This window comes from Petaurus breviceps, unplaced genomic scaffold, assembly GCF_028583685.1.
Source record: "Petaurus breviceps papuanus isolate PSGF00001 unplaced genomic scaffold, PetGlider_PUasm1.0 90747, whole genome shotgun sequence".
Taxonomy (NCBI): domain Eukaryota; kingdom Metazoa; phylum Chordata; class Mammalia; order Diprotodontia; family Petauridae; genus Petaurus; species Petaurus breviceps.
Window position 1 is genome coordinate 847,673 of NW_027187334.1, and position 23,677 is coordinate 871,349.

Genomic DNA, 23,677 nt, shown 5'->3' on the forward strand with positions numbered 1-23,677 from the left:
GAACAATAAACATGATTGGAAATGCAATAGGGAAAAGAGAAGTTCGTTATCAAGGCTAGTTTGCCTGGTGGTTTTATAAAGGGATTGATTTTGATTTTCATAGTGGAAAGGTTTTCCATTTATGGATTGACCAAATTAAAATATAGACCCTTTCTTTTATTAGTATATGATGTGAAGGATAGGAAGTATGTGGTGTGATGTGATAGGACGTCTCAGGAAGGTTGATGTGGTATATAGAACAGCAATGGATTTGTTCTAGTGATGCAGAGTGTGGTATGGAATTTGGCCAGGGATTTTCACTTGTTATTTGGTACTTCCATAATGTAAATGGCTTATCAGTATCAGCTAGCTTTGGAGTAGAGCACTTCTCTGTCTTCCATGCATTAATCTTCTGAATATCTTCTGCATTGTCTTTGGAATTAAAAATGAATTTTTAAAAGGTTTAAAACAGCATTACTATTTGGAGTAAGTCAAGTTACTTGGAGGTCCTAACTATCTTAAGCAATCCTTCCCTCTTTGAGTTGGGCATCAGAGCACACACATGTTTGTAGAAGGGCATATATCATGTTAAGCACTGGCTTTTCTGTCAATAGGAAGGTTTTAACTTAGAAATTTTTGTTCAGTTGTTTTTCACATCTGACTCTTTGTGACCCCATTTGGGGTTTTGTTGGCAAAGATACTGGAGAGGTTTGCCATTTCCTTCTCAATGTCATCTTTACATATGAGGAAACTGAGGAAAACAGGGTAAAGTGACTTGCCATGGGTCATCTAGCTAGTGTCTGTGGCCAGATTTGAACTCAGGTCTTCCTGAGTCCAAGCCCCGCTCTCTATCCACTGTGCCACCTAGCTGCTCCCATCCGGCTTTAAGTTTCAATGATCTTAAAGAGAGTGTCCCCCTTCCCTAGTGAAGTAATCATGTCTCTTCATCAGTATATTGAAAATGAATCAACATTTTATTAAGAGCTCATGATATTACATAATTACGGAGATACCAAGATGAGTAAGCTGTGATTCCTGCCCTCACGGAGCTCACAGTCTAGTAGGGAAGATCAGGCTCACAAATAGCTATGATAGCGATCAACATCAGCACTTGTTTGCAGTGACTTTCAGGAGAGCTTCATCACAGGGTGAAAATGAGAGACTGAATAGAATATTGACTTGCCATTTTCAAACCAAACTCCAAAAGTCTACCTGGGTTACCTTTCGCTTTTGATGTGATCCTGCAGGTGGTTGGGCTAAGTGTCTCAACTCAAGGTTCTCCACATCTAACACTCTGCTTCCTTATAAAGTTAACTGATGTTTAGAACAAAGTCATTCCATTATTTGCTTATCAATGACCAAATGTTTCCTAAATAAAATAAGAGACCTATAAGCCAGGAATTAAAAAATAAGCTGTTCTTGTTGTCTTTGACAGTAGTTCCTGTTCCCCTAGACAGATTATACCTTTTTCCTAGGGGATAAAAGCAACTGGGGAAACATACAGCAAGAATCTTAGACATTTCCTACATCCTATAAAATGCTAAATATGAAATCGAAACCAAAACATCTACAAAATGTAAAGGGATTTTGAGGCAGATGTTACTTATCCCTGACTTATAGTTGGTCTCATTGCCTCAAAGAAGTAGGATGACCCAGTCAGTCATTCAGTGTAGCTCTGGTAGAACTTGGATAGCTTCAAGGACCAACCTGTTTGTCAATTTGCCAATTCACAACACTATGATGCTTAAATTTCAATTTGACTTTTAATTTAGAAAGCTAGTTGGGGGAGTGGGTGGTGGCTAATCCTAATAAAACAATTCTTTTTACTAATAATAGAGGAGCGAGTTCTTAAGTGGTTAGATGAATGAGTATAATGAAAACCAGAGATATGCAGAAGAGAAATGTTAGCATAGTGTCTAGGGAAATTGAGATCCACAGGCTGTTTCTTTAACACAAGACATTTCTAAGGAACAGGAACATGAGGGTTTATATAGATGGTTAGCTAAATCATGTCCTGCAGATAATTCTGTTAACAAGATTATTCTCACGCTCCCACCAGTCAATTTCACAAGTGAAAAAAAAGATATAAACTAGAGAGGTTCCAAGTACAATTAAGTCAAGGTTTCTTATTGACCACTTGTTTTCTTTCCATGTTACTTCCCCCCTCACTCTCACTAATTCTCTAGTTTCACTACAGTGAGTTGGGAGGGGGGGTGGGTAGGGAGAAGTGTGAATGTGAAGTCACCTATCCTTCAAATGAAAAGATGATAACATTGGCACATCAATGTCAAATGCCAGCCCTCCTGATGCCTTTTTTATTTCATTATTCAAATCACTCCCACCAGCACAACATGGGTCATGCTGTAAGATCAATGCTAGTGACTACTTAGCTTAGCTAATGGTATGAATTATGGCTTGTTGAAGAATAAGCCTAAAGTGAAATACAGGACACATTCAGAGTAGTGTTTGTGTCATTGTAGTGGAACCATCTGGAGAATATTGCAAATTGTTTGGCTTCTAGTGGTTCCAGAGAAAGACTGAGCCATTTGGAGATGGCAGAATTGCCAGAAAAATGATAAAAGCTTTTTCTTTCCTTTTTGTTTTTCTTGCTTTTTTCCTCTATTGTTATCCAAAAGATGCCATCATTGCTGAAACATATGCTGACAGAGTTCTGCTAAGGATAGCACAAGGCATGGTAACTCTTTGCTGTCTCCCACTCTGTTGCTCCTTTGGAGTTCCAATGGGACAGATTCCATTATTGACAATATCCTCTTTGGCATCCTTAGAATGGTATTTCTGACAGCTTCAGTCCATTATCTTATCACTTTTATTGTCCATTACAATTCCTAATTGGTTTTCATTAGGGGCACAAAGGGGCAGCTAGGTGGTACAATGTATAAATTGTCAGACCTGGAGTCAGGAAGACTTGTCTTCCTGAGTTTAAATCTGAACTCAGATACTTCCTAGCTGTGTGACCCTGGGCAAGTCACTTCACCCTGTTTGCCTCTATTTCCTCACCTGTAAAATCATCTGGGGAAGAAAATGGCAAACCACTCCAGTGTCTCTGCCAAGAAAACCCCAAATGGGACCATGGAGAGTCAGACATGACTGAAAATGACTAAACAAGAGTGGAATAAAACTGATGAATGCTTATTTTTTAAAACAATAGAGAATTCTTTCCTTTTTGTACTTCTAGTTGGCTTACTGGAGAGAAGATGCTAACAAAGGAGAAAGAAAAATCTGATAATAATTTCAAATAAAACAGTAACTAGATAGAATGGTTTGATTAAAAAAGGCCCAGGCAATTTTAACTCAGCAACAGGAAAAATCTGGCAAGTGATTGTATTTATCTGAAGAGGTAATAGTACTTTGGGTTTAGAATCTTGCCTTGTGGAAGCTTCCTCTCTGCTCTCAATAGCAAACTCTGCCTTTATAGATCTGTCTACAAATAGGTCACTATCAGAATAGGGAATGGTAGTGAGGAGGGGAGGGAAAGGGTAGGCTGACTCTTGCCTTGGCCTTTTCATTTATTTCTGGGATAGTATATTTGAGCATGTTTGAACACATCTTACACCAGAAGTCTTTAAGCACTAGGAGAGAGGTGAGGGCTGGAGGAGGGACCACATGGGAAAGAAAACCTGCATTCTTTATTGCATGATCTAATTCCTAAAAGCTACCAATATCACTTCCTATACTTGGAAGGTTCTAGAACTTCATTTCCCAAAAATAAAGCCATAAATTGGCTATTTTCACTAGAGAATATTTCAAAAAAGACCCTTCTGATGACATCTTGGAAGGTAAGGTAAAGTGTTCCAACAAACCAGTTTTCTATCATTCTAGAAGGAGGTAAACTGTCCAGTTTTATAAGTATTTTATAACAAAGAATAGAAAATTATAGAAGTGGAAGGGACCTTAAAGATTTTTAGTTCCAGACCCACATTTTAGAGGTGTGAACTCATGCTGACGGTGTAATGGAAAGAGCATTGAGCTGAGAATCAAGAAGTATGGATTCTAGCTTGGGCTCTACCGTTAATGACCAATATGGCATTGGATAAGCTACTTCTATGTCTTAAATATATGTTTCCTCCTCTGTAAAATAAGAGTTGTCAAAACACTGATGATAAAGTATACCTCTTGCCTCTTGGCAGAGAAATGATGGACTAGAGATTCAGAATGAGACCTATATTTTCAGAAACAGCCAATGTACTGATTTATTGTGTTTGACTATACATATCTGTTACAAGGTAAGATGACTTAATAGGAAGCAATAGAGATGAAAGGAAGGAAGAAAGAAAGAAAGAAAGAAAGAAAGAAAGAAAGAAAGAAAGAAAGAAAGAAAGAAAGAAAGAAAGAAAGAAAGAAAGAAAGAAAGGAGAAAGAGAGGGAGGGAGGGAGAGAGGGAGGGAGGGAGGGAGGAAGGACGGGAGGAAGGAAGGAAGGAAGGAAGGAAGGAAGGAAGGAAGGAAGGAAGGAAGGAAGAAAATAGCATTGATAAAGCAAAAAAAAAAAAAACAAAAGAAGAAAACAAAAGCTCAGAAGGGGTCACAGAATAATTTTGTTTCTAACATATTAAATTTTATAAAATCTTTTATAAAACACTTTTTTAACCAAAGTTCACAGTCTCGCACACAATCCTCTTGTTGTTTATTGTTTGTATATTGTAGTTTTGTGTTTATTAATGATTAGTTCATAAAAAAGAGAAACATTTGGAAAGAAAAATGAAGAAATTGGAATAAATGATCTCTAGAGTGCCTTCTGGCTCAAAATTCTGAGCCTACCTAAAGAAAACAATCAATTTATGCATTTATGTATCATTTTCCATAGCAAGTGCTCCTATTAAAACGAAAACTTGCCTAAGTTGTAAAATAGCAATGATATTTGATACTGACATGAATATGGAAACGAAGTCACAAATGACATCAACTCTGCTGTCCTTAAATAATTGAAAGCCTTGATTTTTCTCCAGCTTTATTTTTGCCTAAAGCCAACATGAGATTGAATCTTGCCCGTGCTGTGAAAACATCCAATAATTAACTTTGTGTTATCTTCAACAACAAATATTAAACAAGTTCTTGCTCTACACAAAGGTCTTTGAATAATGCTGGCTATCCAAAGCGACATAAGATATGACCCCTGTCCTCCAAAGTTCTGAATAGGCATAAGCTAGGTCAGTGGACCATTATTTAGACCTCTTTTCTCTTTACTTTTACTCTAATAACTTTGGATACTGACTTTTCTGAATCAAATTTTACATATTGTTTCAAATAGGATATTAGAATTAATTGTGCTTTTAAAAACCCATTCTGTAGGAATTTCCCTTAGGTACTTTGCCATAATTCAGAGTAATTTAAAGAAATGACAGCATTGTCCCTGAAGGGAGAAGTAAAAAGGAAGGAGTAAAGGTAAATCTCTACTTGAAGTGCTTTGGAAATGAAGCCATCATAAATAGATGTTTGCAGCTAGGATGAAATGTATAGGTAGATGGATGTATATTACTAGAGGTAGTTATGCTTAACCTCTGCCCATCCAACTGCACCTGCCCACCAGAGGACAGAGAGGCCTAGGAAATTGAATTCAGTGAAGTCTTTATACTTACAGGCATCATTTTTGTGCCTTACACACATAATTCAGTCTCCCATTTTTTCTGCCTCGTTGCCTGAAAGAATACATCTGGCATCCAACGAGCAAGTAAAATAGTCTCCCTGATATTTATTGGATTGTATCCCATATTGTAGTATAGCTAGTGAAATTAAGTATAACAGGCAGGTTTGTTTGGGAGAGAAAAAGAACGCAGAATTAAATGAATAAAGAAATTTGAGCTGCCAGTTATTCTACCACGGTAGGGACACAATTCACTTGAGGCTCACGTGTTATTATTATATATAAGCTAGGCCTTTAGTCATGTTGCATTTATGACTTTAATGTGATAACTCACACATCTTTCTGTTACTGTTTTTTTTCCTTTATCCTAGTGCAAAAGTTTGACTGGAATCTGTGAGGCTATAATTTCTCTGTCTTCTGATACTCTATCACCTCACTCTGGACACTTAGAAGTTGTCTACATCAACAGCCCAACAACCATTGAGGGACCGGTAAGTCAATTTACAAAGTATGGAAATAGACAAGCTTTGGAGTGGACATAAAAATGGGTTCTTTTTCTTTTTCTTCTTATTTTAAGGTATAACATAATGGTAAGTTAACATAAAAAGGAAACCTAACTCTGAATAATTATAATAAGCTGTGAACTGGTCCAACCATTCTGGAAAGCAGTTTGGAACTATGCCTCCAAAGTGATTAAACTCTATATACCATTTAACCCAGTGATATTGCTACTAGGTCTGTGCCTCAAAGAGATCAAAGAAAAAGAAAAAAAATGATCCATATGTACACAAATATTATAGCAACTCTTTTTGTGATGGTAAATTGGAAACAGAGGAGTACCCATCAGTTGGGTAATAGCTAAACAAGTTGTGGCATATGAATGTGATGCAATATTGTTGTGCTATAAGAAATGGTGAAGGAAATGGTTTCAGAGAACCTTGAGAAGACTTTTATGAACGGATGCAGAGTGGAGTGTACAGAAATAGGAGAACAATTTATGCAATTACAATAACATCAGAAATACAAACAAATTTGAAAAATTTGAAAACTCTAAACAACACAATGACCAACCATATTTCCAAAAGATTCATGATAAAATGTGTTATTAACTTCCACATAGAGAAAGTTAGGGTTAGTTAACTTTAATTCAGGGTGCAGATTGAGGCTTTTTTTTTGGACATGGCCAATATGTAAATTTATCTTTCTTGACTATACATGTTTGCAATGGTTTTTTTTTTCTTTCTCAGTGGAGCTGGGAAGGAGAGAATTCAAACATGAAAATTAAAATGAAATGAATTTTAACAATAATTATAATAGCAGTTCTTGGCCCTAGAGGACAGATAACAAAATATACCTTCCTTTTATTATCAGAGTAGCAGGGAACTGCAGGGACTTGATAATTATATATGTTATTAGATATGGTCACTGTATCAGTTGTTTTTGCCTAGCTAGTTTTCTTCAGTATGAGAGAGATTTTAATTTTGGTAGAATTGGTTTGGAGTAGATGGTAATGTATCCTCCAGTGACCGTGAGGTAAAAATAAATGATTAATGACCAGAGGTGATCTGCAATGTCTTTTCCTGCCCAATAGTTCCATGATTCTCTAATTATATTTGCATTTCTGTGAACTTCAGGTGATTTCTTCAAGTAGCTCTCTCTATAGCCAACAGAAAGACTAGACACAGTATATCACTTATTAATTTCTGTATGTGTTTTCTTAGAATAATTTTCTTCTATTGTGATAATCTCCTCTTATCATATATACATATAATGGAAATGATAAAATCATATGGAATGTTTAATTGCAGTGTGATGGTCTGATTTGCTGCAGAGGTTAGAACTTTTTATAGCAACTTATTTGGGCTGAAATGGTTATGCAGAAATGGACAAGCCTTTTAGAGACTTGTCAATTTATGACTGAATTGTGTGGATGGTATCATTAAACTCTAAACTACATGCCAAAAGGATATTATATTGAAGTATCTTTTTTTTGCTTTTTGGAGGGCAATTGGGGTTAAGCGACTTGCCCAAGGTCACATGGCTAGTTTGTGTGTGTGTGTTAAGGGTCTGAGACCAGGTTTGAACTCAGGTCCTCCTGAATCCAGGACTGGTGCTCTATTCACTGTGCCACCTAGCCGCCCCTGAAGTCTCTTTTCAAAACAATAAACAATAAGAAGCCCAAGCTGATCTCAGTTTTAGAGATTCGGGCACATTTTCTACCAGTAGAAAATCAAATATACAAAGCCAGTACTGACTGGAAAGGAAGCAATACCTGCGACTCATATCCATTCCAGAGTCATTTTGCTTTGTTGGTTTGAAAGATGTGGCATGGTCAAGTAGTGAGATTTTTGTATGGCATTGGAGGAGACTTGGATTCTATTGCATTTACTAGCTGAGTGATCCTGAGTACTCTGTGCCTCAGTGTCCTCATCTGTTACATGGAGAGAATAGATTATCTACCTTGTAGGGTTGCTGTGAGCAAAGTACTTTGTAAAACTTTGAGTGCAACATAATTCCCCATAGTGTTTAGAGAAAGAACACCAATAGGAAAACCTTCTAAATAGTGGTTACATAGAAGAAAAAAAAGAGAAGTGCTAGAGAGGATAGCTCTGTCAAGGAAAGCATTAGCTACTTCCTCCAGTAACCAACTGAGGGAAACTGATGGGCCTCAAACCTGTTGGTGAGTTAGGGGGACATCTATCGAAAACTTGTGAAGATTTCCCTGGCAGAATAGGTGAGTGTGAACATTTTGTTCCAATGGGCTGGGAAGGCAGTGGAAGCAGGCACTGTGGAAGGCTTATAACTGGGTGAAACATTGAAGAAGCCAAGGTCATTCACTACATCCTGAGCCATCACTTGCCATCTTGACTTTTGTCTTGCCAATGGACTCTGATAACTTGGGAAGAGAGAGTGAGGCTGGCAATTTCATGTAACTCTGTCTCACTTAAATTCAGTTTATGCACAGGTCAAAGACATTACCCGTACCATTTTACTATTTCATTATTTTATTATTTTACAATTCAACTATTTTACTATCTTGCCATAAAAAACAGAAGGTGTGGATACACTGGGGACTGTAGTCACAACCCTGTACACAGGTAGCCCAGGCCATAGGGTCATCTTCTTGCTGGAGTAAAGCAGCAGTGGGCTTCAGCAACATCTAACCTCCTGGCACACGGAAGAGGCTAGAAAAGGTGCCCTAAAAATTTACCTAACCCTGCCTGCTTGCCATAGCACACAAGGATCCCACCCTGTGGTCAAAACACATGTACAAAAGCTTTTTCAAAGATGATTCCACTCACCATCAGTTCATGGAATGTACACACACTTATGGACAACATGAAATCCATAGGCCTGAAAGATGAACAGCTCTTGTTGTGAGAGAACTCAGCAGGTGTCAGCAAATAGCAGGCCTGAGTGAAGCAAGGCTGATAACTGAAGGTCAGCTTATTGAAGTTGGAGCTGGATACATATTTTTCTGGAGTGGCTGCCATGATGAAGAGTACCGTGAAGCTGGCATAAGTTTCACAATAAAATCGAATCTAGTCAACAAAAGGAGTGAATGAAAGGCCCATGACAATGTGATTGCCCCTTGCAGCAAAGTGTCCTGCTGCTATCATCAGTGTGTATGATCCCACCATGATGAGGTCAAAGAAAAATTTTGTGAAGACTTGGAGACCCTCATCATCAATGTGTCAAAAGAGGACAAACTTATAATTGTATGTGACTTCAACAGGGTGTCCTTGGCAGGAAAGGAGTCAAAGCAACAGTGGTCACTTACTACTGAAGACTTGTGTGTCTCATGACTTTCTCATTGCCAGCACTGTCTTCAACTTACCTAAATGCACCCTGGAAACAAGCATGGGCATTTACTAGGTTACGTCATCGTAAGGAGAAGAGACAGACAGGATAGGAGAGTGAGGAAGGCAATGTGTGGTGCAGAGTGCTGGACTGATTGTGGACTTATCCTTTCCAAGCTAAACATTTAGAATTCAAAGAAAGTGGCAGCCCCAAGGCTATCAGAAGATTCAACTTCTACAGATTAGAGCACTTCTCCCTGCATGAACAGTTTGTTGCTGACTTGGAGGTAAAACTGAGCCAAGACACGGTTGGCAACTGTAGAGCAGAAAAGGAGTGTGAAGCTTTCAGAGATTGGGTGTACAGCACCACATTTACTCATATGGTCCAAAACATCAGGATTGGTTTGATGACAGTGAAGGGGAAATTTAGAAACTACTAAATAAAAAATGAGAACTCCACAAGGTTTACCAGCAGAACATCTCTAAGAAGACAGTGTTTAACTCCATCAAAAGTAAAGTGTAAGTGAAGTTTAGAAAGGTTCAGTATTCTTGGCTCAGTAAGAAGGCAGATAAGAATCAGCTTTATGCTGATACTCTAACGATGCAAAGCACTTCTGTGATAGCCCTGAAGGCTATTTACAGGCCAAAGACCTTTGGTGCATCTCAACTACTCTGTGCTCATGGAGCCATATTGATTAGCAACAAGGACATGATCCTGGAGAGATTGGCTAAACACTTCCATAGTGTTCTCAACAGACCACCATCAACCAGTGCTGAAGCCATTGACTATATATATATATATATATATATATATATATATATATACCTCAGGTTGAAGTCAATACCTCTCTAGCTGAACTTCCAACTGAAAAAGAGGTTTTGAATGCAATTATGTTCCTCTCATATGGCAAAGCACCTGGTGTGGATTCCATTTCAGCAAATATCTACAAGGCAGGGGTGCACTGCTCATGCAAAAGCTGACTGAAATCTTCTGGGTTATATGGCAAGAGGAGGTTATTCCCCAGGAGATTAAGGATGCTTCCATTATCCATCTCTATAAAGGAAAAGGAAACAGGTTGTCTCATGGCACTCACCAGGACAGGGGTGGGGAAAATCTCTTAGTCATTGCCAGCAAGATTCTTGCCAGAGTCATCTTTAATCAGCTGATCCTTACCTGGAAGATGGTGATCTACCCAACAGCCAGGAGCAGAACATTCATTGATCTGACCCACAGCCTTAAATACTATCAGTCTCGAGGGCTCATGGAAGATCATGGCAAAATTTGGTTGCCTGGAAAATTTCATCAGTATTGTATGCCAGTTTCGTGATGGCATGTTTGCCCAGGTTCTGGATAATGGATGGTGCTTTCACGTTTTCCTAATCACCAGGGGAATGAAGCAGGGCTGTGGGCTTGCTCCCATGCCTTTTAGCATAATGTTTTCAGCAATGTCAGACTCCTTCCATAAAGCTGAAAACAGCATTAAAGTCAGCTGCCATACTGACAGTAAATTATTTAACTTGAAAAGGCTACAAACCAAGACTAAAGTGGAGGGAGAGTTGGTACATGACTTTTCATTTACAGCCAATTGTGCCTCTGCAGTGGAAATGCAACAGAGTATGGATTGATTCTCTGCTTAGCTTGTGCTAATTTTGCCCTGACAATTAACACAAAGAAAATAGAAGTTCTCCACCAGCCAGCACCACCCCATCCATATGTGGAACCATTGGTTATAGCAAATGAACAATTTTGAATGCTATGGAAAAGTTCACTTACCTTGGCAGTATACTTTCTATGGATGTCCACACAGATGATGGGGTTGATTCATGCATTGCCTGGGAGGCTCCAAAAGAAAGTGTGGGAGGGAAGAGGCATTAGGTTGTCTACCAAACTGAAGGTCTACAGAGCAGCTGTGCTGAAGTCATTGTTGTGTGCCTTTGAAACCTGAACAGCCTACCAGGGTCATGCATGAAAATTGAACCGCTTCTGTTTGAATTGTCTTAGGAAAATTCTGATGATCACTTGGTAAGATAAGGTACCAGACTCTCAGGTCCTTTTTTGAGCTGAACTTCCAAATATTCAAAGCATACTGAAGAGAGTGCAACTCCAATGGGCTCGTCATGTTTTTCAAATGCCAAACATTTGTCTAAAAGATTGTTTTATGGAGAACTAGCACAAGGCAAGCTCTCACACAGAGGTCAACAGAAATGATACAAGGACACTCTCAAGATCTCTTTGAAGAACTTTAGAATCAATTGTGAGGCGTGGGAGATACTAGCATAGGACCAGACAGCATAGCATGTTCTCATCAAAGAAGGCACTGTGTTATATGAGCAAAGCAGAATAAAAATAGCTCAAAAAATGTGAGATTCACAAATTTAGAGCCATCTCTACTCTAAATGTTCACATGGACTATTTGTGTCTGACCTGTGGCAGAGCCTTCTAAGCCCACATTAGTCTGATCAGCCACAGTCAGACCCACTGTCCCTTGACCCTGTCACAATGATGTCATTTTGGTCCTCTTTGAGAATGAAGGACAATAACAAGGCACCCAGTATTTAGTTTTGTAATATTAGGGAGAGAGCATGGTAAGGTGGAAAGATCCCTGGATCAGAAGACTCAGATTCCAGTGTCTGTGCTGCTGTTTACTGGTTGTGTGACTTCGGGCAAGTTGTTACATTTTCCCACTTGTAAAATGGTGGGTGGGTGAGTGGTTTAGGTTTCTTTGAGCTCTCACAGTCTGTCAGTCTGGGATATTGCCTGTTTGGGAGGGGATCAGTAAGCGACTTCTCTTCCCTGGCCTTCACTCTGCTTCCAGAATTTAGGCTGTAGTTCACACTACACTCATCAGTCCTATTCAGAATGCTTCAGGTGGCCCAACAAGCCATCCAACAGCATTTGGGGATATGCCACCAACAATAGGAGTCACTTTCCAACAGAGATCTCTCACATCCAGGCTGATATTTGGGCACATTGGCATCATCTCTAATAACCCCTTCTGGCTACAAGCAACGCCTCTGGGACCAGCTCCCATGTAGTTTTGTCTCCACAATCATGGTTTGATTTCTCAAATATATCCAGAATGCTCAGGTCCTGTTTCAGGCTAATAGTTCTATAAGTAGATGCTGGAGGAGCAAATCCTTTGTTCTTGGTCATCCTTCAAAACACTTACGAATATACGAATGATGGTGGTGATCGAGCAGCTAATGGTGAAGATATTCACACACTGGGAAACAGCATACTTATGTAGGCTATTTCCTGGTTGTCTGTGTGACTAATTCAGAACCCCAAATAACGTAAAAGCATTTGTTAGCTCTGCTATGCAACATTACAATAATTTGGCAATGGATTTACAGATAAAAGTAATGCTTGGTTTGGCAAACACTACACCCCAACTGTATTTCCTGGGCTCACCACCTGAACGGGGGTGGAGTTCAGCAGGCCTAACCCCAGCTGGATTTTAATAAATAGCAGTCTTGAGCCTTTCGTACATTGCGTAGGTAATCATAGTACGTGGAAAAGAATATTGGACTTGGAGTCAGAAGATTGGATTTTAGTTCTGGCTTATTAGCTATGTAAACTTGGGTGAGTCACTTAGACTGTCTAGCATCGGCTTTCTCATCTTTAAAGGGAATGAGCGTGTATGCTCTCCAGCTCAGCATGTTGTATCAAATATGTAAAAGGATTAGGGATAGGGCCTAGAGCTCTGGTTTCATACTCTCAGGAAGTCCCAGGTGAAGACTTTCCCTTTCACCTTCTCTGCTACCTGGGGCCTCAGATACACTCCACATAAGTATCTCTGTGGGCCTTACGTCGATTTCAAAACCACACTTTTATATATTTCTTTTTTATTAATACATCAACACATTAAAATCAGATAGAAACTACATCTTCATCTAGTTCTGGCCACATTAAAGAGTGTTCTGGTCTGCATGCAGCCTGCTGGCTTTAATCTATCTGGTCAGATCACTGTGAGGTTAAGTCACAGAGCCAATAATATGTTACAGGTGGTACTTCCTGGCTTGGAGGCCAGCTTTCCGTCCACTAGAGCACAATGAATTGAACTTACCTTAAAGTATTATATAAAGCATAAACTTTTTGTTATCAGTGTTAGAAACTAGGGTTCAAATAATATTTCTTTTTAAATAAGAAAAGTGTCTCTCTGGTGAATAACAGCCTGTCCCCAAATTTCCCCCCTACTTGGCATTTCATTCTCTGTTCAGGGAAGAAAGGCTTGGCATCATGCGGTTGATGTTTTGTCTGTCTACCCATGGCCTGACTCTGGAGAGGAATCAAGTAATTATCAAAGGCACAGGGCTTGCTGTGTGTTCTTCTTGTACTTTCCTGCCGCAGCCCTTCAAACAATGACCCTGAGAAGCTCCCCATAGGAGCTAGGCTAGGTGAGGCAGATGTGCCTGAAGCCCTGTGAGCTGTCGGAAATTGGCAGTATCTGAAGCTGTTCTTGACAATAGCTCACACTTAAGGTGGGACGCTTTGGACGCTTGAGCTTGGTGCACTAAAAGCCTGTCCAGGTCAGTTTCACTTCATTTTGCTTCAAACGGTATTAACTACACACCCATGTGGGACCCTCTGGTTAGTTCTCTGAAAATATGGATATGTCTGTTGTCATATTAGTGACAACAGAAGCAGCCACCTAGTCTGTTGACTTTTAGAGATGGATGGGGTGGGAGATAGGAAGGGGGGATTTCTAATTTTGTGATCCTGAGCTGACTCAACTAGATATTCAGGATAGCTCTTGACCAAGATGAGCCGGATAGTTTGATTCAGCAATTTTAATTAAAAAAAAAAAGTTGAATTTCTGTTCCCTGGAATTAACTGTTCAGAAATGGCCCTGATCAGAAGCAGAAACACTCAGGCAGCTGAGCCCCAAACAGACGTTCCCTTTGGCTGAAAACATGTAATTTTCCATGAAATCAACTTTCAACAGATGCTTTGCAAATCCTGACTTTGGCAGGGCTGCCACTGGCCAGCATTGGGGTAGAGAACATGGGGTGGGGGTGTTCCCTCCTCAGGGACTGATACAAACCACCAGAGTGTGAATTAGTCAGCCAGGTCAAATCTTATCTTTGCAAGTCAAATTGTGAGGAATATAGATGTTTTATTTAGATTTTCAATGTATATCCAACTGACAGGAGAAAAATACAAATATCCTTTTTCCTCTTCACATGTGTCTATAAAATAGTTTCTTTTTTTCGTTGTTTTCAAAAAAACTCTATTTGAGTTAAGTGGGTTGATGCTATTTACTCTCACATTTAAATCTAGTTCAATCAACAAACCAGTCAGTAAATAAACATTATGCAAGCCTTCCTCTATACTAGGTACTGCAGGATACAAAGGAACACAAAAGTCAGTCACTGCAGGAAGACAAAAGTCAGTCACTGCAGGAAGACAAAAGTCAGTCACTGCAGGGAGACACCATGCAAACAACTGTGTATAAATGACCCAGAAATGGAATAAACAGGAAATAATCAACTAGAGAAGGCAGTAGAATGAAGGGGACTCAGGAGAAGCTTCCTGTAAAAGGTGGGATTTGGGGGCTGCTAGGTAGTACAATGAATAGAGCACCATCCCTGGAGTGAGGAGGACCTGAGTTCAGACACTTAACACTTACTAGCTGTGTGACCTTGGTCAAGTCACTTAACCCCAATTGCCCTCCAAAAAGCAAAAAAAAAAAGAAGTGGGATTTAAACTAGAACCTGACCAAAGCCAGGGAAGCCAGGAAGCAGGGATGAGAAGGGAGATCATTCCAGGCATAAGAGACAACCAGTGAAAATGCCTAGGGTTGGGAGATGGAAGATATTTGGGGAAGAACAGTGAGGAGGCCAGTGTCACTGGAACAGGTGAGGAGGGTGCTGTAAGAAGACTGGAAAGGTAAAAGGAGGAGCTAGATTATAAAGGGCTTCAGATGCCAGAGCATTTTGTATTTGATCCTAGGGGTGATAGGAAGCCCCTGGAGCTTGTGGGGGTGGGGGGAAGAAATGTGACTGTAACTGCAGCTTAGAAAAATTATTTTGGTGGCTGAGTAGAGAATGAACTAGAATGAGGAGAGACTTACATCACACAGCCCAACCAGCAGGCTCCTGCTCTGATCTAGACCTGAGGAGATAAGGGCCCATCCTAGGCTGGTAGCAGTATTGGTGGTATCAGAGAAGAGTGCCATTTGAGAGATGGTACAAAGGCAAAATCAACAGGCCCTGGCAACAGATTGTATATAGGCCATGAGTGAGAGTGAGGAGTCAAGTATAACACGTAGCTTGTGAGCCTGGGCTTGCAGGACAATGGTGGTACCCTCAGTACTAATAGGGAAGTCTGGAAAGGGGAAGGTTTGGTGAGAAAGGTAATGAGTTCAATTTGGACACGCTCAGTATAAGATGTCTCCAGGACATCTAGTTCAACATGTCTAGTAGTCAGTTGGAGGTGTAAGTCTGGAGGTCAGCAGGGAGGTTAGGTCTGGGTAAGTAGATTTGAGAATCATCAGTATAGAGATAATTGCATCCAAGAGAAATGATGAGATCACCAAGGGAAATAAAGGAGAATAAAGGGGAATAAAGGAGAAGCTAAGAGGCCCGGGAGAGGGCCCTGGGGACACCTACAGTTAGTGGGTGTGACCTGAATGAAGATCCACCAGTAGAGATTGAAAAGAAGTGGTCAGACAGGGAGGAGGAGACCCAGGAGAGAGTAATATCTTGAAAACCTAAAAAGAAGAGAGTGTCAAGAAAAAGGTGATCAACAGTGTTAAAGGCTGCATACAGGTCAAGAATGAGCATTGAGAAAAGGCCATTAGAATTGGCAACTAAGAGATCACTGGGAACTTTGGAGAGAGCAATTTTGGTTGAATTTTGAGACTGGAAGTCAGACTATGGAGTTTAAAAAAGAATGAGAGAAAAGGACGTGGAGGCACCTTTTGTAAGTAGCAGCCTTCCCAAGGAATGTAGCCACAAAAGGAAGGAGAAATATGGGATGATAGTGGGGATGGAAGGATCTGCTGAGGATTTTTTGAGAATGGAAGAAAAATGAAAATGTTTGTAAGGCAGTAGGGAAGCAGCCATTACACAGGGAGAGATTAAAGATAAGTGAGGGAATGGGTGTGATAGAGGGTGCAGTCTGCTGGAGGAGATGGAATGGAAGGAGATCATTTGTGCATGTGGAGCGGTTGGCCTTGGTAAAGGGAAGCAGTCCATCTTCATGTGAAACAGGAGAGAATGAGGAGATACTGGCAGAAGGCATTGGGCCGATGTGAGACAAGAAGGAAGGAAGAAGAGAGGGTTCTTGGTGAATGGCCTCACTAAAATATGGAGCAAGGTTCTCCAATGAGAAGGTGGAAGGACGTGGGAAGCCATGAGAGGTTTGAAGAGACATGAAAATATTTGTAAGGGCTGCCTTAGTAAGTGAAATAATGAGCATTTATTAAGCTCCTGTTACATACCAGGTACTGTGCCGAACATACAAAGAAAGAAAAAGCAGACACACACAGCCACATACATACATATATATGTGAAATAAATATAAAGAAAGCAAATACAAATTAATTGAAGGTAAGTAAATAAAAGAGAATTAATGAGGGAAGGGATCTGACAATTGTGGAGATCAGAAAAGGCTCCACGTAGAAGGTGGTGCTACATCTAAGCAGAAGTGAGATGTTCAGGAAGCCAGAGGTGAGAAATAGTGCAAAGGCACAGAGATGGTGGATGGGTCATTTTTACTCCTCTGAAAATTAGTTTCTACCATGGTGTCTTGCAAATAGTAAATATTCAATAAATTGTTAATGAAATCATAGATTTAGAGCTGGAAGAGACCTTAGAGAATGTCTAGTCCAATCATCTCATTGTATAAATGAAGAAACTAATGCCCAGAGAAGTGATTTGCCTCAACTCACACAGTCAGGTTTTGAGCCTACGTCCTCTGACTCTAAATTCAGTGCTCTTAGGGGGCACCATAGTAGACAGAGCACTGGGCCTAGAGTCAGGAAGACTCATCTTCCTGAGTTCAGATCTGGCCTCAGACACTTCCTAGCTGTGTGACCCTGGGCAAGTCACTTCACCCTGTTTGCCTCAGTTTCCTCATTTGTCAAATGAGCTGGAGAAGGAAATGGCAAACCACTCCAGTATCTTTGCCAAGGAAACCCCAAATAGGGTTGCAAAGATTCAGATATGGGGCAGCTAGATGGCACAGTGAGTAAAGTGCCAGCCCAGGAGTCGGGAGGACCCGAGTTTGGTTCCGGCCTCAGACACTTAACACCCACACAAAAAAACTAGCCATGTAACCTTGGGCAAGTTACTTAACCCCAATTGTCCTCCAAAAGGAAAAAAGGTTCAGATATGACTAAAAAAAGACTGAACAACCAGTGCAACATGCTGTCTCTTCTCTTTCAAAATGGCAATAGAAAGACAGAGATCCCATCTACTACCAAAAATGTATTTTTCTCAAAGTCCCTCAAATTTTGCTTATCTTTTTTGTTCTTATCTGAATTGGTAGCCCTTCAATGAAACATCATCTCTGAAAGACCTCCAAGCATTTGGCCCACCTAAATCCAAAGTACTTTTTTAGAGGAGAGAGAGAAAGAGAAGACAATTCATATTTTAGCCACTTTTATTTTTTTTAATTTCAAAATGAACAGAGCTAAAATGCATTTTAAATTAATTAAAGAATAGAATTTAAAACCCTACATATAAGTTCTGGAGCCTAGGGGGAAAGTTATTATGATACTTTTTAGTCCAAAGATGTTTTATAACTGTTGACTAAATATGAAACATAGCTCACATACTATGATTCATTTTCATAGAAATCTTTTCTTTGAGTATTTACCATGTTAATGATTGTTCTCATGGTTTTAAGGCAACCTACACATATTACCCAGCGATCAAAGACTTAAAACACACTTAGGTGAACCATGAAGTAGCAAGTGCACTAGTGTTGCTGGACCAAGGTATTACAACTGTAAAAAATCAGGTCTGTGGGAAAGATGGCTTTGTGTTTGTTTAAATTAACATATATCTGACTTTTTCCCTGTTTAGAATTATCTAAACCAAGTTCTGTCATAGAAATTGATTTCCTACTTCTTTTGAGTTCAGTGACAGTTTGTGCAACTCTAAAGCAAATGGTGAGAGAAACTATTAGCTTAAAATTGCTCAAGATGCTAAATCTGGAAACTGTGCCCTTAACTACTGTAATGCCATGCACAGAAGCTTTCCAGAGGACTGCTACTGTGAACAGCTTTTCAGATTCTGATCCTACAGTATAGTGAACACTCTATTTATTCTATAACAAATCAAAGCAAAACTTTCACAGAAAATCAAGGTACAGCATTCACAATATTACAATTTATTCACAAACAGCTTATCATTAAAATGGCCACATAGTTTTCACCAAAGTGGTCACAATATTTAGAACAAAGAACGGTCATCTCAAAGTACAATAGTCAAAGTCTTCCACTCATGGGGCAAAGTCTTATTCAATTACTAAGTATAATTAATCACTAAGTACTATAGAAAATACAGACTACCCCTAGGTCACTAGTAAACTACAATTTCATTATTACTCAGTATCCAAGGAGAGGTCTTTTCATCTTGACTTGGGGCCAGTTCTCAGATTCCCTGGATCCCCTTCCATGGTCCCAGATTCTACCAGGATTCACCAGACTGTCACCTGGGTTCACTGGCAGACAGCTCCCAGTTCTTTGTCCAGCTTCCTGAGTGCTTGGGTCCTGCTCCACACTGAAGTTCACAGGGTCTGGTCCATGTCAGATCCTTCACAATTTCTGCTCCAGGGAATTCAAGGCTCAAGCAAGCCACAAACAAAGTCTCAGCATTCCAGTCATGCTTCTTCAGTCACCTGGGCTCTGGGCTCTGGGCTCCTGGCTCCTGGGCTCTTGGCTCCAGATTCTGGGCTCCTGGGCTCCTGTTCAAAAGAAGCTCCACCACCACAAGTTCTCAGGAAATTCTGGCTTGGTTCTCCATTCTCTCTTCTGTAGCTGCTCTGTCACCAGATGCTGGTCCCAAGAAATTCTGCCTGTGCCTCTCAGGCTTTTCCTTATATACACACAGCATTAGCTTCCTGTTTCAGCCAACCCCTTCCTGTTACATCAGTAACAGGAGACAGGAGTTCATACCTTCTGTTTCCCCAACAGAGCCTTGATCAGTTACTAAGTGCTAAGTACCTGCTACTTTAGCCAAAACAAAGGGATCTTCAAATTCAAATGACATTACCATTACAACTACCTGATTCTTAAGGAGATACCATATTTGCTTTCAGTCTCCCATTCAAAATAGGAGAATTCCGTACACTAAAGAAAAATTTTCTAATATTTACTATTATTATTTCATTCTCATCCTTTTTGATAGAGATTGGAGAGAAATGGCCCAAGCATAGTTGCTATCCTGCTATTATTCTCATGTTTAATGTTGTATAGACTATTACACAGGTAGATAAAATGTCTGCTTTTTTGTAATTGAATAATGGTATTGAGATATAAGCTTATCTTCTATAGATTTACCAAAAACCTCTTCTATATGACTCCAGTACTATACAGGACAATAAGAATGACACATATAGTTTTACCTTCTGCTACTCTGTATTTCAAAAACTTTTCATTCCATGGAGTTTGGAGACTAAAAGTATTTGATATGGCAACATCTATTAAAATATTATTCCTCCATTTTTAGGGATCAACGTTCCCTGGGCTGTTGTAGGCATCAGTTATGTCTATAGGGATGTGCCAGTTCTATTGAAGTTGACTTCTCTTTATAAAGAATATTGAATTTCCAGTGTCATAGTTGAGCTGCGTGATTGTGCCTGTCTAGATATCAAGTAGATGTTCCCTTTTTGCCGGCCTGCAAGTGCTATACGGTTTTTGTCACTTCTTGGCATGATTTGCATTGATTGACAAGTCTAGGCTCCTTATGGGTAAGTTCTTGATAATCTCTTGGAATGACCTGACCCTGAACTGCCGTCATAAACCCCTCATATTAATCTGCTGTTTATTCAGTTCCTTTGTTGATATGTGATCAAATTCATATGATTATCGCCCACCGAGCACTTTGGAATCTCACTCTTCAGTCTTAATTTGGTCATACATAGGCTCTGTCCTCAGATAAACTGCTTTCAGTTACATTTGAAAAATCCAGCAATGTGTACATTTCTTCAGTTTTTATGATCACTTTGTGAAATGAAGTTTATCTGTTTGAAAAAAAAATTTCCATAAATTCTCAATCTGTTTATTGTATGTTCTGAGTTCTAACAGTCTTTCTCCTTTGGGGGAAATGTCAGTCTGTGTAGCTACCTTGGGAGCAAAGAATCCAGTATTTCATTAACGTTGTATAGATTTTTGTTTGGACACTCAGAATTCATTGTTGTCCTCCTGACTGTGCCAAAGATACTCATTAAGACTGATCCTGTATTATTGTCAATCGAATGTCTGACTTAAGGATGACATTGAGTCTCTAGGAATAGGTGGAAACTGTATGATCACCTGTGGATCTCGTAGGGGAGATTGCTTGTTAAGCATGAGTTGGACTTGTCACATCTGATCTCCTTCTAGTCTTTGAGTCTGTAGGATATTTTTGGAGATTTCAGTGATTCTTCTTCATACACCAGTTTTTTTCACTAATATGCCCATGTATGTCAAACAGTCGTATGTGCAGATAAATGTAATTAGCCAAAGGGAAAATCTTGCAAGTATAGTTGTTAACGTTCAGCAAGTGAGCAAACATTTTCTAAGAAAATTGTGGAGGACCTTGGAAAATCTGGGTCACTACCAATTGTAGGCATGTCATCATACATTTTTCTCAGTCGAATATATTTTCTGTCAGTCTTCCTTAATCCTTGAAAGAAGAGAGTGAATTCTAAGGCCCCCAAACTAATATTCCATAAAGAGAAAATCATACATCAAGATGTTTACAGATAGTCTCAATGTGAGCCCTAGTAGAATCGATTTCCTTGTTGCAAACTGGTGTATTGAAACCCTCTCTAGTGTGTGGCTTTGCTTTGGTCATATTTTTTGAAAGCACCTCTTTCTGTTGTTCTTTTAAAAAGATTCTGAAATTCCATTCTAGATGCAGCCCAGAGCTTCTGCTACTTCTTTCTAAGGGTATACTTTAAAATCCACATTAATTCTCCCAGAAGTCCAGGAGTAGACTCTCCTTTCCAAACTGTTTCTGTAAGTGTCAGAGTCTTCTCACACTGACAGACAGGCAGTCCCTGGTAGATGTTCAGAGCAGCTATTGCTCTGGTGAACTCAAATGAATTGTGTACCTCTTATATTATCAGTTTCGGTAGCCAAGCAGGCTCTGACAGTCCACTGGACAGGAGCCTTGATGACAAATGTTCCCACTACAACAGAGGTGATTTGATGTGCCATCTGTTTAAGTACAACACATATTTGTCCTTAAATCTTACCACTGTTCAAAGGGATTTTGAGGAGCAGGGAATATTGTGGAGGAGATCTACCTTTATGAACAAATATTTTTTTTCTGTGTTGTAATCCCCTAACTGAGTTTGTCTTCTGAAGTGGAAAATTTATTTCTTGTGTGTCAGAATTAGGAGAGTAAACATAACTATTTCCAAAACACCTACATGCCCATTTTTAAACAGCTTTGAAACAGTGTACTACTGCAGTAAGAAGAGGAGGGACAGATTCTGACAAAGTCACTTGGACTCATTTCTCTTAAATTTTTGATGATGCTATTTTAAAAGTTTGTTATTTTTCATTTCTTGGAAGAGATCAACTTGTTTCTGTTTCCTTTGTGGGAGCGACAAGAAGATGGAGGACAAATTGGAGGTGTTTTGTAGGATTTCAACAAAAAATGAATAATAATGGAGGTGATCTTTTGGTTTACTCCGTGTAACTAAGGCAACTGTGATTAATACCAAGCTAGCAAATATAGCCTAATTTATGGATACAAAGACCTTGCCTATTACCACACAAAGACTGTCTGGCCAGCACAGAGTGTAGATCTGGCAATTATCCAGTTTATTTGCACACTGTAGCTAGAAAAATGGGATAATTTGGGCCCCAATGTAAATTTTTTTTCCTTGTGGTTTTAATTTGCTGAATGTTGGCCAAAAGTGAATAATTAACATTCAGACTAGAGTAGAATGTAATAAAGTCTTACGCTAGTTTTATTCTGGATTTTGCTCCTCCCTTTCTATATTTGATCATGAAATCATTGATTCAACCTGACTGCCATGTGAAGACATTTTAGATGTCTTTATCATGATGTCATTTATTTCTCAGTATAACTTCATCCTTCTGAATTATGAGGATTCTGATTTTGTCTGTTACAAATTGAGGAAGGAAATGACTGATTTTCCCTGAAGAAATAGGTAATGGATTTAGACATGCCCCCCCCCAAGAATATCCAATTTATTTACTATCTAGCAGCTGATTTTTAATATTTGGGGGTTTATATCTCAGTAATATTTTTAGGTGAGACAATTAGCAGTGTTATGCCCTAGTCTTGTTCGTTTCTCTGGCATGACATAATGCTTGATTTGGAGCCAACCAAAGTGATGTGTTTTCAGTCTTGCACACTAAACTTTCTTTCTTGCACTGGACTCTGAGTGAACAGATCTAGGTTCTAAGCCTGGCTCTGCCACTAAGCCAACTGTGCTGTGTTCAGTCATTTCATTCATGTCCGACTCTTCGTGACCCCATTGTGGGTTTTCTTGGCAGAGTTATTGGAGTGGTTCGCCATTTCCTTCTCCAACTCATTTTACAGATGAGGAAACTGGGGCAAACAGGGTGAAGTGACTTGCCCAGGGTCACACAGCTAGCAAATGTCTGAGGCCAGATTTGAACTCAAGAAAATGAGTCTTCCTGACTCCAGGCCTCTATCCACTGTGACACCTAGCTGCCTTGTGTTAACCTTAGGCAAGTAATTTCATTTTCTTGAGCCTTGGTTTTCTTCTCAAAAAAATAAGGAAGTTGGTTTAAAGGCTCTCTAAGGTGCCTTCTTCCTCTATGATTTTATGCCCTATTTTAGAGTATTAACTCAGCACAGCAAAATCTTTAAATAAAATAGGTCATAGAATCGTAGAGCAAGAAGACACTTTAGAGAGCCTTTAGACCAGGGATTCTTGCCCTGAGAGTTGGTGGATGGAACTTGGTTGGGAGAAATAACACCTTTGTTTTCATTAACCTCTAGCTGAAATTTATCATGTCCTTCAATTATTTAAAAACACAATTTTGAAGCTTCCATAGGCTTCACCAGACTTTCAAAGGAGTTCATGACCAAAAGGCTAAGAACCCTCCTTTGGTCCAACCCCCTCCTTTTTCGAGAAG

General features: G+C 39.6%; 1 protein-coding gene across 1 annotated transcript in view; it reads left to right on the forward strand.

The window, feature by feature from the left end:
- Positions 1–23,677, forward strand: part of LOC138145738 (connector enhancer of kinase suppressor of ras 2-like) — a 558,854-nt gene that overhangs the window by 285,286 nt on the left and 249,891 nt on the right. The window contains exon 6 of the mRNA XM_069067369.1: positions 5,952–6,071. Within this exon, the coding sequence (XP_068923470.1) occupies positions 5,952–6,071 (120 nt within the window). The remainder of the gene's footprint in view (positions 1–5,951; positions 6,072–23,677) is intronic.